This window comes from Astatotilapia calliptera, chromosome 23 (assembly GCF_900246225.1).
Source record: "Astatotilapia calliptera chromosome 23, fAstCal1.2, whole genome shotgun sequence".
Classification (NCBI taxonomy): Eukaryota; Metazoa; Chordata; class Actinopteri; order Cichliformes; family Cichlidae; genus Astatotilapia; species Astatotilapia calliptera.
In genome coordinates this window covers 10,976,207-10,989,804 of record NC_039323.1, presented here as the reverse complement: position 1 = coordinate 10,989,804, position 13,598 = coordinate 10,976,207, and the positions used below count along the sequence as shown (strand labels likewise).

Here is a 13,598-nt window from a genome sequence, read left to right as displayed (position 1 = left end):
CCGTGTACAGAGGCAGCCTACTACAGTGATTAAACTGTAAGCAGGAAGGTAACAAAATCCTCGGGCTACATTTAGTATTTTAAATTTTCCTTGCAATAATATAAACAGTAGGTCATTATCACTCTTGATATCTCTGCCAAAAAAATACTTCCTCACCTTTCCTGGCGGCAAAATCCTGGCACGACTGGTTGGGCACATCACAGTAACGTCCATACCATCCAGGCTGACAGTGGCAGGTCCAGGAAGTTGCTGTCTGTGAGCAGGAGCCACCATTATGGCAGCGCACCTGGCTGCACAGGTTCACATAGTTCTGCATACAAAAAGAAGGTTTTGAAAACATTTCATAAAAACAAACCAGCACAACTCACAGCCCCTTCGATGACATCGACTGTTTAAAACAAGACAGCAAATATGAGAGATCTGAGTGCACGAGGCCGCCTGTCGTGGCTCTACAGAAAGCAATGAAGCAGCCTCCAAGTAGATGCACCAATGGTATCAATTTGAAGCTCATAAGTAGCTTCGTTCTCAAGTTATCACATTCACAAACTTGGTGTCAACGCTGCACCCCAGCGGGGTAATGACAACACCCCATTAGCCTTTTAAAATGTGTCAACTCTCCTTGTACCTACAAAGGAATTACAGAATTATGCAGACCCACACTGCACACTTACCTGGCAGTTCTGTCCACTGTATGCCATGGGACAGGTGCAGCGGTAGGTACCCAGACCGTCAGTGCAAGTGCCTCCGTTCTTGCAGGGCTGAGAGTCGCACTCGTTCTTCTCATACTCGCAGAATTCACCGTAAAAACCCGGATGACAACGGCAGGTAAATTTACCGATGTCATCAATGCAAGACCCGTTATTGAGGCACGAGCTGGACGGAGGAAGAAAAAGAAAACAGGGCTTTAGGCGGGGAAAGTCTTTAAAATCTACTGATGCAGAAATATGTATGTATTCGTACTCAGGTCGCACATATTGGGAGACAGCATCTCTCGTGTCGACAGGGCGCTTACCTTTCAGTACACTCGGGGATGTTGTTTTCACACAGTATGCCGTTAAAGCCGGGTCGGCACTTGCATACAAAGCTGTTGACGTAATCCTCGCAGGAGGCGCCGTTTCTGCAGGGATGGCTGGCACACTCGTTAATCTCAACGTCACAGCGCTTTCCCTCAAAACCTGGGCGACAGTCACAGACGAAACTCCCGACTTCGTCCCTACAAGAGCCTCCATTCAGACACGGGTCTGCAGAACACAGACGAGAGGAGGAACAGGCTCACTAAACCAGTTACTGAATAAACAAGCACACATCTGAGCACGGCTCAAACTGTATGAGCACCTTTGGCTTTTATGAGCTATTATTAAATAACCGCTGATGGTTATTTATTTTAAACGTCATTAAATTAAATAAAAGACTGGTGGAAGTTACGATGATATTGGATCCAAAGACAATAAAGTGACCAAATTAAACTCACTCGGTGAGCAGTCGTCAATGTTTATCTGGCAGTTGTGTCCACTGTAGCCAGACAGACAGTTACACATGTAGCTCCCCAGGCTGTTTATGCACCAACCGCTGTTTCTGCAAGGGTTGTTCTTGCACTCGTTTACATCATCATTGCAAAGCGCACCTACGCAAGTGTGGACAAAAACACAAAAAGCAAAAACAATTGGAATGTAGTTCTAATATTACGGCTGACAGCCATCATCAAGCACACACACAAATGCATGCCGACGAACACATACCTTCCCAACCGCTAGGACATCGACAGGTGAAAGAGGTGTAATCTGGAGTTGGATGGCACACACCTCCCCTTTTACATGGATGGGAGGCACAGGGAACTTGTTCCACCTCACAGTGTTTACCTATTTTCACAGAGATTTGTAATAATCAAAACATGCATATGGAAATATTCTCCAAAGTGATATCTAGACAGCAGCTTAAAATTGTGACATTACAAGCGAGTAAATGTGCCATCACTGACCTGTGAACGGCAGACTACATTGACAGGTGTAGCCGTTGTCTAGATCTAAACAGACGCCTTGGTTCAGACACGGGCCAGATGCACATTCATCAATGTTCTTCTCACAGTTAATACCTGATCAAAGAGGAGTCAACAATAACGTGTCAGACTTGATGTTTCGCTGATATCGGCAAAGTTTCTCAACAGAAACAGAGTCTGCTGAAACTGGAAATTTCTCTGAGCACAGGCATTTGACACAGGCACGAAAATGAACCTCTGCACTGTGCATCAATTCAGAAAAGACTGGAGGAGATTTTTAAAATACTTCTTATATAAAACGAAAGATCGCGGTGGCGTTTACCTCCAAAGCCAAGTTTGCACTGACAGGTGTAGCCGTTGTGTCGATCCACACAGGAGCCACCATTCAGACATGGGTTTGACTGACACTCATTCTTCTCCAGCTCACAGTGCTGTCCTTCCCAGCCAGCCTGACACTCACAGCGGTACCTTCACACAAAGTAAAGATGTCACAGTAACAGCATTAGCTCCTGCATATATATATGTGAAGAGATGTTACATTTAAAAATGCTGACAAGCTGGAAAAAACAATGCCTGCATATCTATCTGAAGTAAGTGCAAATTATCAGTAGTGAGAAAATTAATTGGATGAAATTCCCACGATAATAAAAATGACTGTATCTTATCCCAATAATGTAAAACACAAAACACCAGTATAGACATAACTTACCCGTGTTGCTGTTCGACACAGTGACCGTGCTGACAAGGCTGATGAGCACAATGGTCTTTACCAGAGAGGCACAGAGGGCCGTGGGTGCCGGGTGGGCAAAGGCAGTGGAACCCGTTGATTTTGTCTTGGCAGGTTCCCCCGCTCAAACATGGATTTGACATGCACTCATTAATGTTGTCTTCACAGTTTAATCCTGTTAGAGAACAAGTTAAAGGTAATTAGTAGCATCAAAAGGGCACGTGATGATTTCAGGCCACTTTATTCTGCCTCAGCTTTGAGGCCTTTTATACATGTTCATGAGGCAAAAACGTACCTGAATATCCCGGGGTGCAAACACATTTGTACTTGTTGATGCCATCCTGGCACTTTCCATGAACGCAGGGGTTGCTGGCACAATCGTCCTCATTGATCTCACAGTTCACACCTGAGCAGAAAGTACACAAAGACAAATTCATGTCGTGTAACAACAGTCGGGTTTAAGAGTTTATCCTTTCACTAGAATATATAAAAGTGGCACAATAAAATAATCTGATGATTAATGCGAGTAAGGAGTTGCATTAGAGGAAAAGTCGATGAGCAGCTGTTATAAAATCTACGATCTTTGAACCAGCTGGCTGTTGTGACTTAGCCTGAGACCAGTTTTGGGACGTCCGGCACACCCAGAAGACTTCATGTTCTGTGGGGCAGCCTTTGATCACAAGTATATATGGATTTTAAAAAGCTAAACTGCTATCAGGTAAGTTTGTTTATCGTCCTTTTACTTGTGGTCTCTATATGCCCCTCACACTGTCTCTTCCGTGAAGCTCTTCTTCACCACAGTCACCGACTGCTTGCACGTAGAGGACAGACAAATTTTAAAACTAACTTGGACAATGCAATCATTTTGCTCTTCACAGATACTGTACTGGTCAGTACCAAAAACCTTGTTCCTTCCATTCAAATGCAGATAGACAGAATGTCAGTTACCACCAGAGGGGGTAAGAGACCAAAGAAAAAAAGGAATTTAGCAATATGTGAGAAAATATGACCACATATATATATATATATATATAAAAATAAAACTAGACCACAGGAGTGCTTTAAAGTGTGACATCAGTGATTAGCATTAGAGCAATGATGATTAAATGTGAACAGAGCGAAGGACAACAAAATAACATAAACACTTTGAGAAGAGGGGAAGTGACAGAATGAAGCCTGAATGCAAGACTTCAGTACCAAGCCTTGGGGTGGTAAAAACACAATGAAGATCTTACTAATCCAGAAAGCAACGTTGGTTTAACCGCCTGACCGAGACTTGTGACTGCTACACTGAAGAGTACTGTAGACTTCAAACTACACGAGAGGCTCTAGATGTGAGGGACCGGGATCTTTTCATTCAATTTAAACAAGTCACCAGAAGACTCAATTACACGACGTTGGACTTAAACAGCATTTGTGAAATTGATTATTTAGAAATGCTCAGAAGCACAGTTAGAGCTCATTTATACTTCTAAAAATGCTGTATGAGGAATGAGAACTTAAACTGTTCAGTGTGAACGGCTACTGCTGCAACTACAACTGCCATTAAGAGACTAACAACTATTTTAACCGTTCTAATGATTACATTCCTTTGTACTTTGGTGACCACACTATCGTGTTTCAGAATGACTTTTCATCACACTTCATTTTCTCTCAAGCTTTTCTCAATGAATAACGTCACAGTGTTTGTTCCACATATCACATGACACAATTTCTATCACATTGCACCATTAAATGAGATTCTGGAGAATCTTTGCAGCACACTCAGTACTGACCTGTGGTTCCAGGTAGACAGCGACAACTGTAGGTGTTAACGAGGTCAATGCATCGTCCTTGGTTCTGACAAGGGTTGCTGTGGCACTCGTTGAGCTGGATATTACAGATGGAGCCGGTGTATCCAGGATTGCACTTACAGGTGTAGGTGGCAATACCATCCTGACACACACCGTAGTGGCATGGATCTGGCTCGCAGTCATTGATGTTCTCCTCACACAGCAGACCGGTGAAGCCTGGGTAGAGGGGAATTTCTTACTCTCTCAACTGACTTTAAGCAACTACTTTCTGGGTCAAAAACATGTTGCAATTTCCGTTTACCTTCAGCACATTCACAATCGTATCCGTTAGGTCGGTCGATGCATTTGGCTCCATTTAAACAGGGCGTGCTGGAACACTCGTCTATGTCTATTTGACACATGTCCCCACTGAAGCCTAGAAACATAACAAACAAAATTAATATATTGATAAGATTCATTATAGATTTAGTTTTTAAAAACAGGTTCAGTCGGCAGAAATGAGTCAGGGGAATGCACTAACACAGCTGAAGGTGTACCAACCTGCTGGGCACTCGCAGATAAAGCCGCTGACCTGATCGAGACATTTGCCTCTGTTCAGGCAGGGCGAGCTCATACACTCATCCACCTCGAGCTGACAATGATTCCCCTCATATCCTGCACAAGTACACAGAAACAACTATACAATTTCGCAACAACAAAAACACTGAAGGTCATGGGTCAAGGACACAGAGCAAACTTTAAGTGGATGACACTGCTGTTATTTACTTTAAGTTTTGTGGTTAAATGCAAAATGACCCGTTTCTGACTATAAAACAGAATTTTCACGTGTGTCAATTTTCACATTTTGCTGTGTTAAAATATAACATTATTTTAAAAAAATTACAAGAAATTTACCAGGCATGCAAATGCAGGTGTACTCTCCGATACGATCCAGACAAGTGCCGTCATTCTCGCAAGGGTTTGACGCGCACTCGTTTATGTCTTGTTCACAGCGTGGGCCCGCGTAGCCTCGAACACAGTTACAGGTGAAGGAACCATCAGTGTTCACACACTGCCCACCGTGCTCACAGGGGTTGGTGCCTGCTGGTAAACAGCAGAGGTATATAAATAACAGCAGAGAACAGAGGCTGACAGAGATTAAAGCTTATTTGCTGAGAAGACTCACCTATGCTGCACTCATCTCTGTCGTTGTTGCAGGTGGGCCCAATATATCCAGGTGGACAGTTACAGTTGAACATACCAGTAATGGGATTGGTGTCACACTGAGAGCCCTCTCTGCAGGGATTACTGATGCAGGCATCATCAAGATGGCAGAGCAGACCTGAGGGGAACATTACATCAAATCGAATGAGTGAAAAAAATAAAAGACTTTAATGCAAACTATGGTGAGACAAAATGTCCCTGGAGAGTCTCCTGCACATGGTTATATACTCGTTTCAGAGAAAAACAAAGTCAATGCAAATTTGCTACTTGGGGGAGGCTTACCTTGCTCTAACGCCAAAACCGTGCTGACTAATCAGCAGGGTGAAAATGCAAAAACATATTCTATGGTATAATTAGACTGTTTTACAGAGTAACAGCTCAGTTTCATTTCCGTGTGAAATATTCTTTAACAACAACAGAGGCATCATGTGCTTAGAAAAACATCAGTTAAGGTTAGACGTGTTCCACAGAAAGCAGCATTTCTCTGAAGTACCAAAGAAAGGGTCAAGGACATCTATAGTTTCAGTACGAACTCATGGCACCATTATTTACACTAGAGTTAACGTTGTACAGGGTTTCGTATGAACGCCCACCTGTCTTTCCGTGAGGACACACGCAGATGAAGGATGCAACACGGTCTATGCATGTGGAGCCTTGGCTGCATGCAGCTGTTGCACAGTCATCAATGTTTTCAGAGCAGTCAGGTCCACTCCAACCATTGACGCATACACAGACGTAGCCGCCAGGCAGGTTGCTGCAGGTACCTCCGTTCTGACAGGTGTTTGGCTGCAGCCGGCACTCATCCACGTCCTCTGTGCAGTGCTGACCTGTGAGGGGGGGATTTAAAACGAACAGGTTAATCCTTTGCCTGCCACGTTACAACATGCTGAGCTTCTGACAGAGAACCAAAATACATAATTTTTCCTCATAGAGGGACTCAAATGTTGTAATTTTGAATCATTAAAGCACCATCGTTGCTACAAAACTCAGACAAGCCCTAGAAAGCTGCTGCCTGCATATTCACTTTGTAAACACAAGTGCTGTGGATGCCACGCAAAGGTGTTAGGAGAGTTAGCAGTCCTCAGAAGTGTGTAGAAAACAATCAAACATAGCCAAAATGTCAAAGAAATGTTTTTAAACAGTTCAAACAATCTGCTATGGATGGAGAGGTGACGTTCCAGACTTCAGGTCATCTTCAGCCACAGATAAGAGTGGCACATGTGGAAAATGTTAGTCACACATAAATAACTGCACATGAAAGTGCCTTACCAGTCCACTCTGGAGGACACTGACAGTTGTAGGTATTGACCCCATCCATACAGGTTCCTCCATTGGCACACTGGTGATTGGGGCAGTCGTCGATGTTGTTCTCACAGTTAGTGCCATTGAAACCTGACGTACATGAAATAAATACATTTGATTATTAGTGGTTTTAATGAAGTGTTGATTTGGGAAGACAGTGAAGCATAATGCTCTAGTATGCCGTCCTCTAACAACGTCTGGTGCTATATAAACATCACGTGTGTGTATTTGTTGTATGTATCCGCTAACTGTAGCACTCTGACAGTGCTGCGTGTCAGATATGACAGAGCCAACAACATCAGACTATTTGCACCCAAAACACCATAGTGTAACAATTCAGAAACACTAACCTACTTTCATTTATACATAAATAACAGCTGTGGTAGCACATTTTTTTTTAATGATTTTATTTCATGCTTCTTCTTTTTTTAAATTTCGGAAACTGAAATCCTACCGGGAAGGCAGTGGCATGAGTAGGTCATGTCCAAGTTAAGCTGACAGGTGCCTCCGTTCAGGCACGGTGAAGGCGAGCAGGGGTAGTACGAGCTTTCACAATGTCGACCCGTATACCCAGGAGTGCATAAACACCTGCATCAAAGGCAGAGCAGGTAACATCTTAACATCATTTTCACAAATTTAAGCAGAAATTAGAGCGACATCATTTTGATCAGCGTTTCCTGTTGACGGTGAGCATTTTTGAATTTGGTATCAAAAACTAGGCTCTTACTTGTAGGAGCCGTGGGTGTTGACACACCGGCCTGCGTTCTGGCACAGGGAAGGCGTGTCTTCACATTCATCTGTGTCATTGAGGCAGCTAGGACCTTTGTAACCAGGAGGACAGGAACACGTGTATTTGCCGCTGGAGAGAGCGCTGCACTTTCCATCGTTGGCACATGGACTAGAGAGACAGCTGTCCTTGTACTCACAGCGTGCTCCTGAAAGACGCAAAAGTGCACAAAGAGCGGAGATTTAGTGGTCACTGATCAAGAAACGCAGCCTAAAAATCAGAAGAAAAGCAGCGTGCAAACTTTCCACGTTCTATGTTTAGTAACTAAGGTTCAGAATTTTATTGATATCGTTTGATTTCTTGAATATAAAAATAAATCACTGATAGATGATTTGGGGGTGTCGGGACTAACTTGTGTTGACATGTATTTTGGTTTGTACTTCTGGAGTAAAAAGAAAAAAGGAATTGAGAGTTAGATCTAATCATATATTTCACAGCAAAGTGTGACAGGTGGAATGTATAATGAAAAAATAATAACACATCTGTATTTGTGTGAGCAAAGATATAATGAATATAATTAAGGAAGCGTTGAAGTGGAAATGTGTAATAAATCTGTTGTTTTTCTTGAAACGAAGCATGATGTTGGATGTTCATGAATGCAGCATGGATGAACAACTAACATTTAGCTCTTTGGATCTCACTTCCTATTCAGCACAGCGGAGCTATGAAACTCATGACTCTCAGAGGGTGGTGATGTGATTAGAGATTATTAATATCTTTCAGAGACCCAAAAGTTATAACTGGTTATAACAGTCATACGGGCTGTTTAAAAATGCATCAGGTTCTTGAAAGAGCAGAGACGATCAAACGGGAGCTTACCTGCCCATCCTACTGGGCACTCACACTTGTACTCGTCAAGCGACAGCAGCGTACAGTGACCTTGGTTCTCACAGGGGTTGTGTGGGTAACACGTGGAGTTCTGGGTAGTTTGGCAGTGCGGTCCAGTAAAACCAAGAGGGCAGGAACAGGTGGCACTACCCGGTACAGGCACACCAAGTGACATGGTCACAGTGCAATTCCCGCCATTCTGGCAGAAGCCGGGTTGACAGGGATCCCTGTGCTGGCAGTACTCCCCCAGAAAGCCGGGAGCACACCTGGACACACATCAAAACACAAATCAGTGATGGAAGAGGTTAAACGCTCAAAACTAAAAGCTTATCGGCCTTCAATACAGACAATACAACAAACAGATGAGCTTAACAAGAAGACAAATAAGCATGTGAACCTGACAGCGCAAACAAACAAAACAAAAGGGCGAGTTTCACTCAGGTGGATGTAATCCACCACATCAGACGACTACTACTGAGAGTACTGATAGAGCGCTGAGGGTAACAGCTGTATAGGAGTCATGTAGCATGCATGCGCGCGCGCGCACACACACACACACACACACACACACACATCAAAGAAACAAATAAACCAGCACAAGTAAACACTACTGTCTAATACACTGTCTTTCCATTTCTGTATAATGATCTACATAACAGCATGCGGGAAACCACATCCCTTAGTAGCAAAATGTGTGGCTGTACATAAAGAGAAAATAGCTTTTTAGATGCTTCAGACTTTTAAAACTTAGTATGCACCGTGCATGTTTAATGCCTTTAACCCAGGAGACATGTAAAGCCATTTTGAATGGGGTTTTTTTTGTGTCTTGACAGACTAACTCTAAGATAACTTAAGGAAGTGCTCTAGCCCCAGAGCTGTTTCCCCATAAACTCCACTCAGAAAAAAGGCAGAAGCTGGGTTTGGTCAAAGGGTTAAAGTGGGGTCATTCATGACAAAGGAGAAGTTCAGAAGCAGAAGGATGTGAGGTGGAGTTATCTGGAAGTTGTTGACTGCAGCATGGCAGAAACTGAAAACAACAAGTGGAAAGTGCTAGCAATTACCTGGACAAAGGGCTAAACGATACATAACAGACAAACAGGCAACAGTATGGGCAAGAATGCTTGACTTATTTAAATTACCACCACATTTGGTCTGCAAAATGTGTGTGTGTGTTTTTTCCTCTCTTCTTCACCACCCCTTTCTTTCGATTTCATGTTTTCTCCTTTTTTCAGTAAAGTGATTCAGCTGCATGCCGAGCAGCGAGGAGAAAAAATTACAGTGTTACGCAATAAGTCAGCTAGGCATGTTATCAAAGACAATGTTCCCTTCGTCACTTTCTATTCCTCTGTTTTTTTCAGTCCCACCCACTTTCACTTAGCACTTCTCCATGTGTGACGGTACTTGATCATAAGTGTTATTCTGTTGCTGAGAAGAAAAAAAAAGTCAGACAGTTTCCTGTGTATGCTATTTTTCATGTCATCTTCTTGCGTGTGACAGACACACCACCTGGGGACTGAGGGGAACAGAGCAACCCGCTGCCTCTTACTGAGGCCTCTAATCCTGCCTCCCCAGAGGGGCTCAGGTAACACAAAAAGGACAGCAGAGATACACCACCGAGTATCCAACACCACACATGCAGAAACGTGTTACTAGTTTTTTTCTTTTAAAAAGAGAAAGACTTAAACATCCTCGACAATTTCAACTTAAAGGATGATATATAAATGGAAGAACTACAGATTTGTGTTGTGACCAACATAAAGATCGGATGACACTGTAGAGGGGAATTACTTGCACTTTAGTATCACAGTCTGACTTATTTATTGCTGGCTGCTCCACCCCAAGGCAGCTTGAAGATATTAGGTTGTGAGAGCATGGGAATGGGAAAACAGGAGAGTCATGAATCATGCCACATAAAGTCTCACAGATCAATCGCATCTGCGAAACTTCTGGCTGGTATAACATGTGAATCATCCAAAGATGACAAACAACATCTGAGAAAACGTTCCCACTCAAACACTAAACGGTTCACAAATGCAGTGCACAATAAGTTCGCTGTGTACACAGATTTTAAAAATATACACTAAATTGAACATATCAAGCAAAACGCTCATATATTTTTTTAACTGAACTAATCCCAAACTACACATTATATAAACACCTGAACTGTCCACCAGAATTATTAAAAACACATCAATGAGCCACATAGTGCTAATAATCACCCTGTACCTTCATTACAAAAATACCTGTGCACTCATGAGCCCAAAACATAAAACATTCACTCGATTTGAGACAAACTTTCAGTGGATTTGCTGAACAACAGCGTCAGAATAAAGCTGTGAGTATCATATGGTTATTACCGAAAGAGAGAGATGAACAAATTCCCCTTTTGTCTTTTGTTTGCACACACTCTGTTTTTTTATGTTTTATTAATTGGGCAGATGAGATAATAGATTAGCGTAGTAGTAGACAAATTAGGCATGGCCACCCTGTCCGTCTCTGCTGCAGTATCAGTGTGTTTGTACCGCGACCCCTACACGCTCCAAAACACATGCCTTCAAACAACACACACAAAAACACACAAACAAAGAGACGTCCCTCCCCGCGGCCTGCTCGCGATATCACAACAAGGCGGCCGTCCTGGGAATTAGGACTGCTCTTTCTTCTCCCAGACAACCTCTCCGCCCACCTCTCCCAAAGTAATGACACGGCCGTCTGCCCTCGGACATACATCACGTTAGCGGGCTGTCACACAAAGAAAAGCGTGTCCAGATTAATGCCAGGTTTATGTTTCACTCTGAACTTTTTACACATCTTTACTGTTAAAACTTGGGGGTGATACGAGGTCCAGGGAAATCCAACACTTCTCCTTTAATGTAATCGTAGCCCAGTTTGAGCTTTATTTAAACAACTTTGTTAACCACGGGTTTGTTTTATACACTGATGGTGGAAACAGCTTATTTTAAAATGATGTGAATTTGCCAATAAAAATTGTACCACCGTCTTTGGTGACATGTCATCACTACATATGTGTCAAATATGAATATTTTCACTAAGTATGCAGATTAACATGCCAATCATGACTACTTCATGACTTGTCATCATGGAGCTAATCAAAATGGTTTTAGATGGTTGAAAAAGCCAACTGATTGAACCACACAGGTTACCAAAGAGAACCACACACACAACCAGCGATTAAACAGTATTTCCTGTTTTTCTGCTTTTCTTTCATTTATCCAGAATCACACAGCTTCTATATTGAGATACCAAAGTTATAGAGTGCTATGTAATTCCCAGCCCTGCCAGGTTTAAAGCTCTGGCCAAAGGCTGGTCTACAACTTCCACTCCAAACTCAAACATGGTTGTGTGTAGATTGCGTACAGGCTTAAATATGACATAATGCACCACACATTTCAGCATCATGGAGGTTTCAAATGGCTCTTAGTTCAGTACACAAGCAATATTTGTTTGAAAATTTTTTAACCCCCACACAAGTGATTTGCCTTTTTTGTGAAAATTCCTAAACAGGGATGACGCATGGTGAGTTCTATTAAATTCAACTGGTGCTATCTAACCAGTGTTGATAGAACCAAATGCTATAGCGTCAGGAAATGTTACCCTGTCCTTCAGGTTTCACTGCCACAGAGTGCTCATTATTAGCCCCTGGCTGTTTCACTTGAGCCTGAGGCAAACAGACAAGGCTGTGCATGATTCCCATTATTGACAGGGAGTGGTGCCTCGCTGAGAAAAAGATAATAACGCACTGACAAACGGGTCTGTCCCTAAAAACACAGACCGCAGTGTGAGCCTTTGACAAATTTCCATATGCACAACAGAACATAGTTAGGGATTAGGACACCTTTACTAACACGGCGAGCTCTGCTTTCATGAACAACACAGCAGCAGCTCATTAATGGATTCTTTGTTTTGCTCCACGAGGCCTCCGTCCCTCCTGTTTTCTCCAGCTTTCCCCCTACTCCTCCGAGTTTCCTGCAGCCCTTCTTTCCCTGTCTTTCTCACTCCTCCAGATCTCATTCTAACCCACTCTCGAGGTGTCAGGTTTCCACAGCTGGTTCACATTAGCACCCCCATCCTGTGCTCGCTCTCGCTCCCTCCACTCCTCTTCTTCGTATTCTTCCTCCTCCTCCTCCTCTACCTCACGCTGACCTCCGTAGCCGTGAGGACTTCAGTGAGCAATGAAGGCTGGACTGTTTCTCACAAACTCACGTAATATCCCCCACCTCCTTCGCTCCTAATCCCTATGTCCTGAAATCGCCCAGGCTCTAATTCTATTTTCTTTTGTGGTAATTCCCCTTCTCCTACCTCTCCACCTTCAAGTATACAACCCCACCACCCCCTCTTCTTCCAGACACTATTATAGTCCCAGCTACACTTAATAACTCCATCATGGTCCCCCCCCCCCCCCCCCCCCCGCGGCCATCGCAGAGAAGCTGTGTGAGAGAGAAAAATGGAGCACATAAACCAGCTCACATTTCAATCCCTGGATCACTCCCTGCTTTGGCAGAGTATAGGTGGCCTATTCACTGCACTTTATTCGTGTGTGTGCACGAATGGATGTCACAAGTAAAGTACAGAACATGTTACTGATCTCGCTGCTGCTTCTGTGCAAAAATACCTCAGCTCACAAAAGAAGCAGCGCTGCAAGATTGCTGAGGGATTAAAAAAAAGACAAGCTAGCTATGCAGACGCTTACAGAGGGTGTTTGTGGCACACAGATCAGACATTCAGACTAGAGCTGCAACTTTATCACAGTTTTGAAGGGAGGTGAATCCAAATGCTGAAACTACAGTCCAAGCTTCCCAGTGTATCTGATAACATTATCACAGTTTTCCTGTATCAACATGCATCACAATACAGTAAAAACTGAACTGATGAACTCTGCTGGTGATTAGAGCACAGCAAACGGTTTTTATTTAAACTTTATTCACGACCTTGACGAAGGTT

The 13,598-nt window shown here is 43.2% G+C and overlaps 1 protein-coding gene across 2 annotated transcripts in view; it reads right to left on the bottom strand.

The window, feature by feature from the left end:
• notch2 (notch receptor 2) overlaps nt 1-13,598 on the bottom strand; it is a 41,150-nt gene that overhangs the window by 8,465 nt on the left and 19,087 nt on the right. Inside the window, exons 3-21 of one of the 2 annotated variants that reach the window (XM_026160039.1) lie at nt 8,628-8,902; nt 7,749-7,956; nt 7,476-7,609; nt 6,989-7,111; nt 6,313-6,546; nt 5,682-5,837; nt 5,411-5,599; nt 5,057-5,170; nt 4,818-4,931; nt 4,499-4,732; nt 3,019-3,129; nt 2,706-2,898; nt 2,319-2,464; nt 1,979-2,092; nt 1,740-1,859; nt 1,472-1,624; nt 1,013-1,241; nt 672-873; nt 157-310 (exon numbers count right to left, since the gene is read on the bottom strand). In XM_026160039.1, the coding sequence (XP_026015824.1) occupies nt 157-310; nt 672-873; nt 1,013-1,241; nt 1,472-1,624; nt 1,740-1,859; nt 1,979-2,092; nt 2,319-2,464; nt 2,706-2,898; nt 3,019-3,129; nt 4,499-4,732; nt 4,818-4,931; nt 5,057-5,170; nt 5,411-5,599; nt 5,682-5,837; nt 6,313-6,546; nt 6,989-7,111; nt 7,476-7,609; nt 7,749-7,956; nt 8,628-8,902 (3,203 nt within the window). The remainder of the gene's footprint in view (nt 1-156; nt 311-671; nt 874-1,012; nt 1,242-1,471; nt 1,625-1,739; nt 1,860-1,978; nt 2,093-2,318; nt 2,465-2,705; nt 2,899-3,018; nt 3,130-4,498; nt 4,733-4,817; nt 4,932-5,056; nt 5,171-5,410; nt 5,600-5,681; nt 5,838-6,312; nt 6,547-6,988; nt 7,112-7,475; nt 7,610-7,748; nt 7,957-8,627; nt 8,903-13,598) is intronic. The other variant, XM_026160040.1, reaches the window with a different exon arrangement.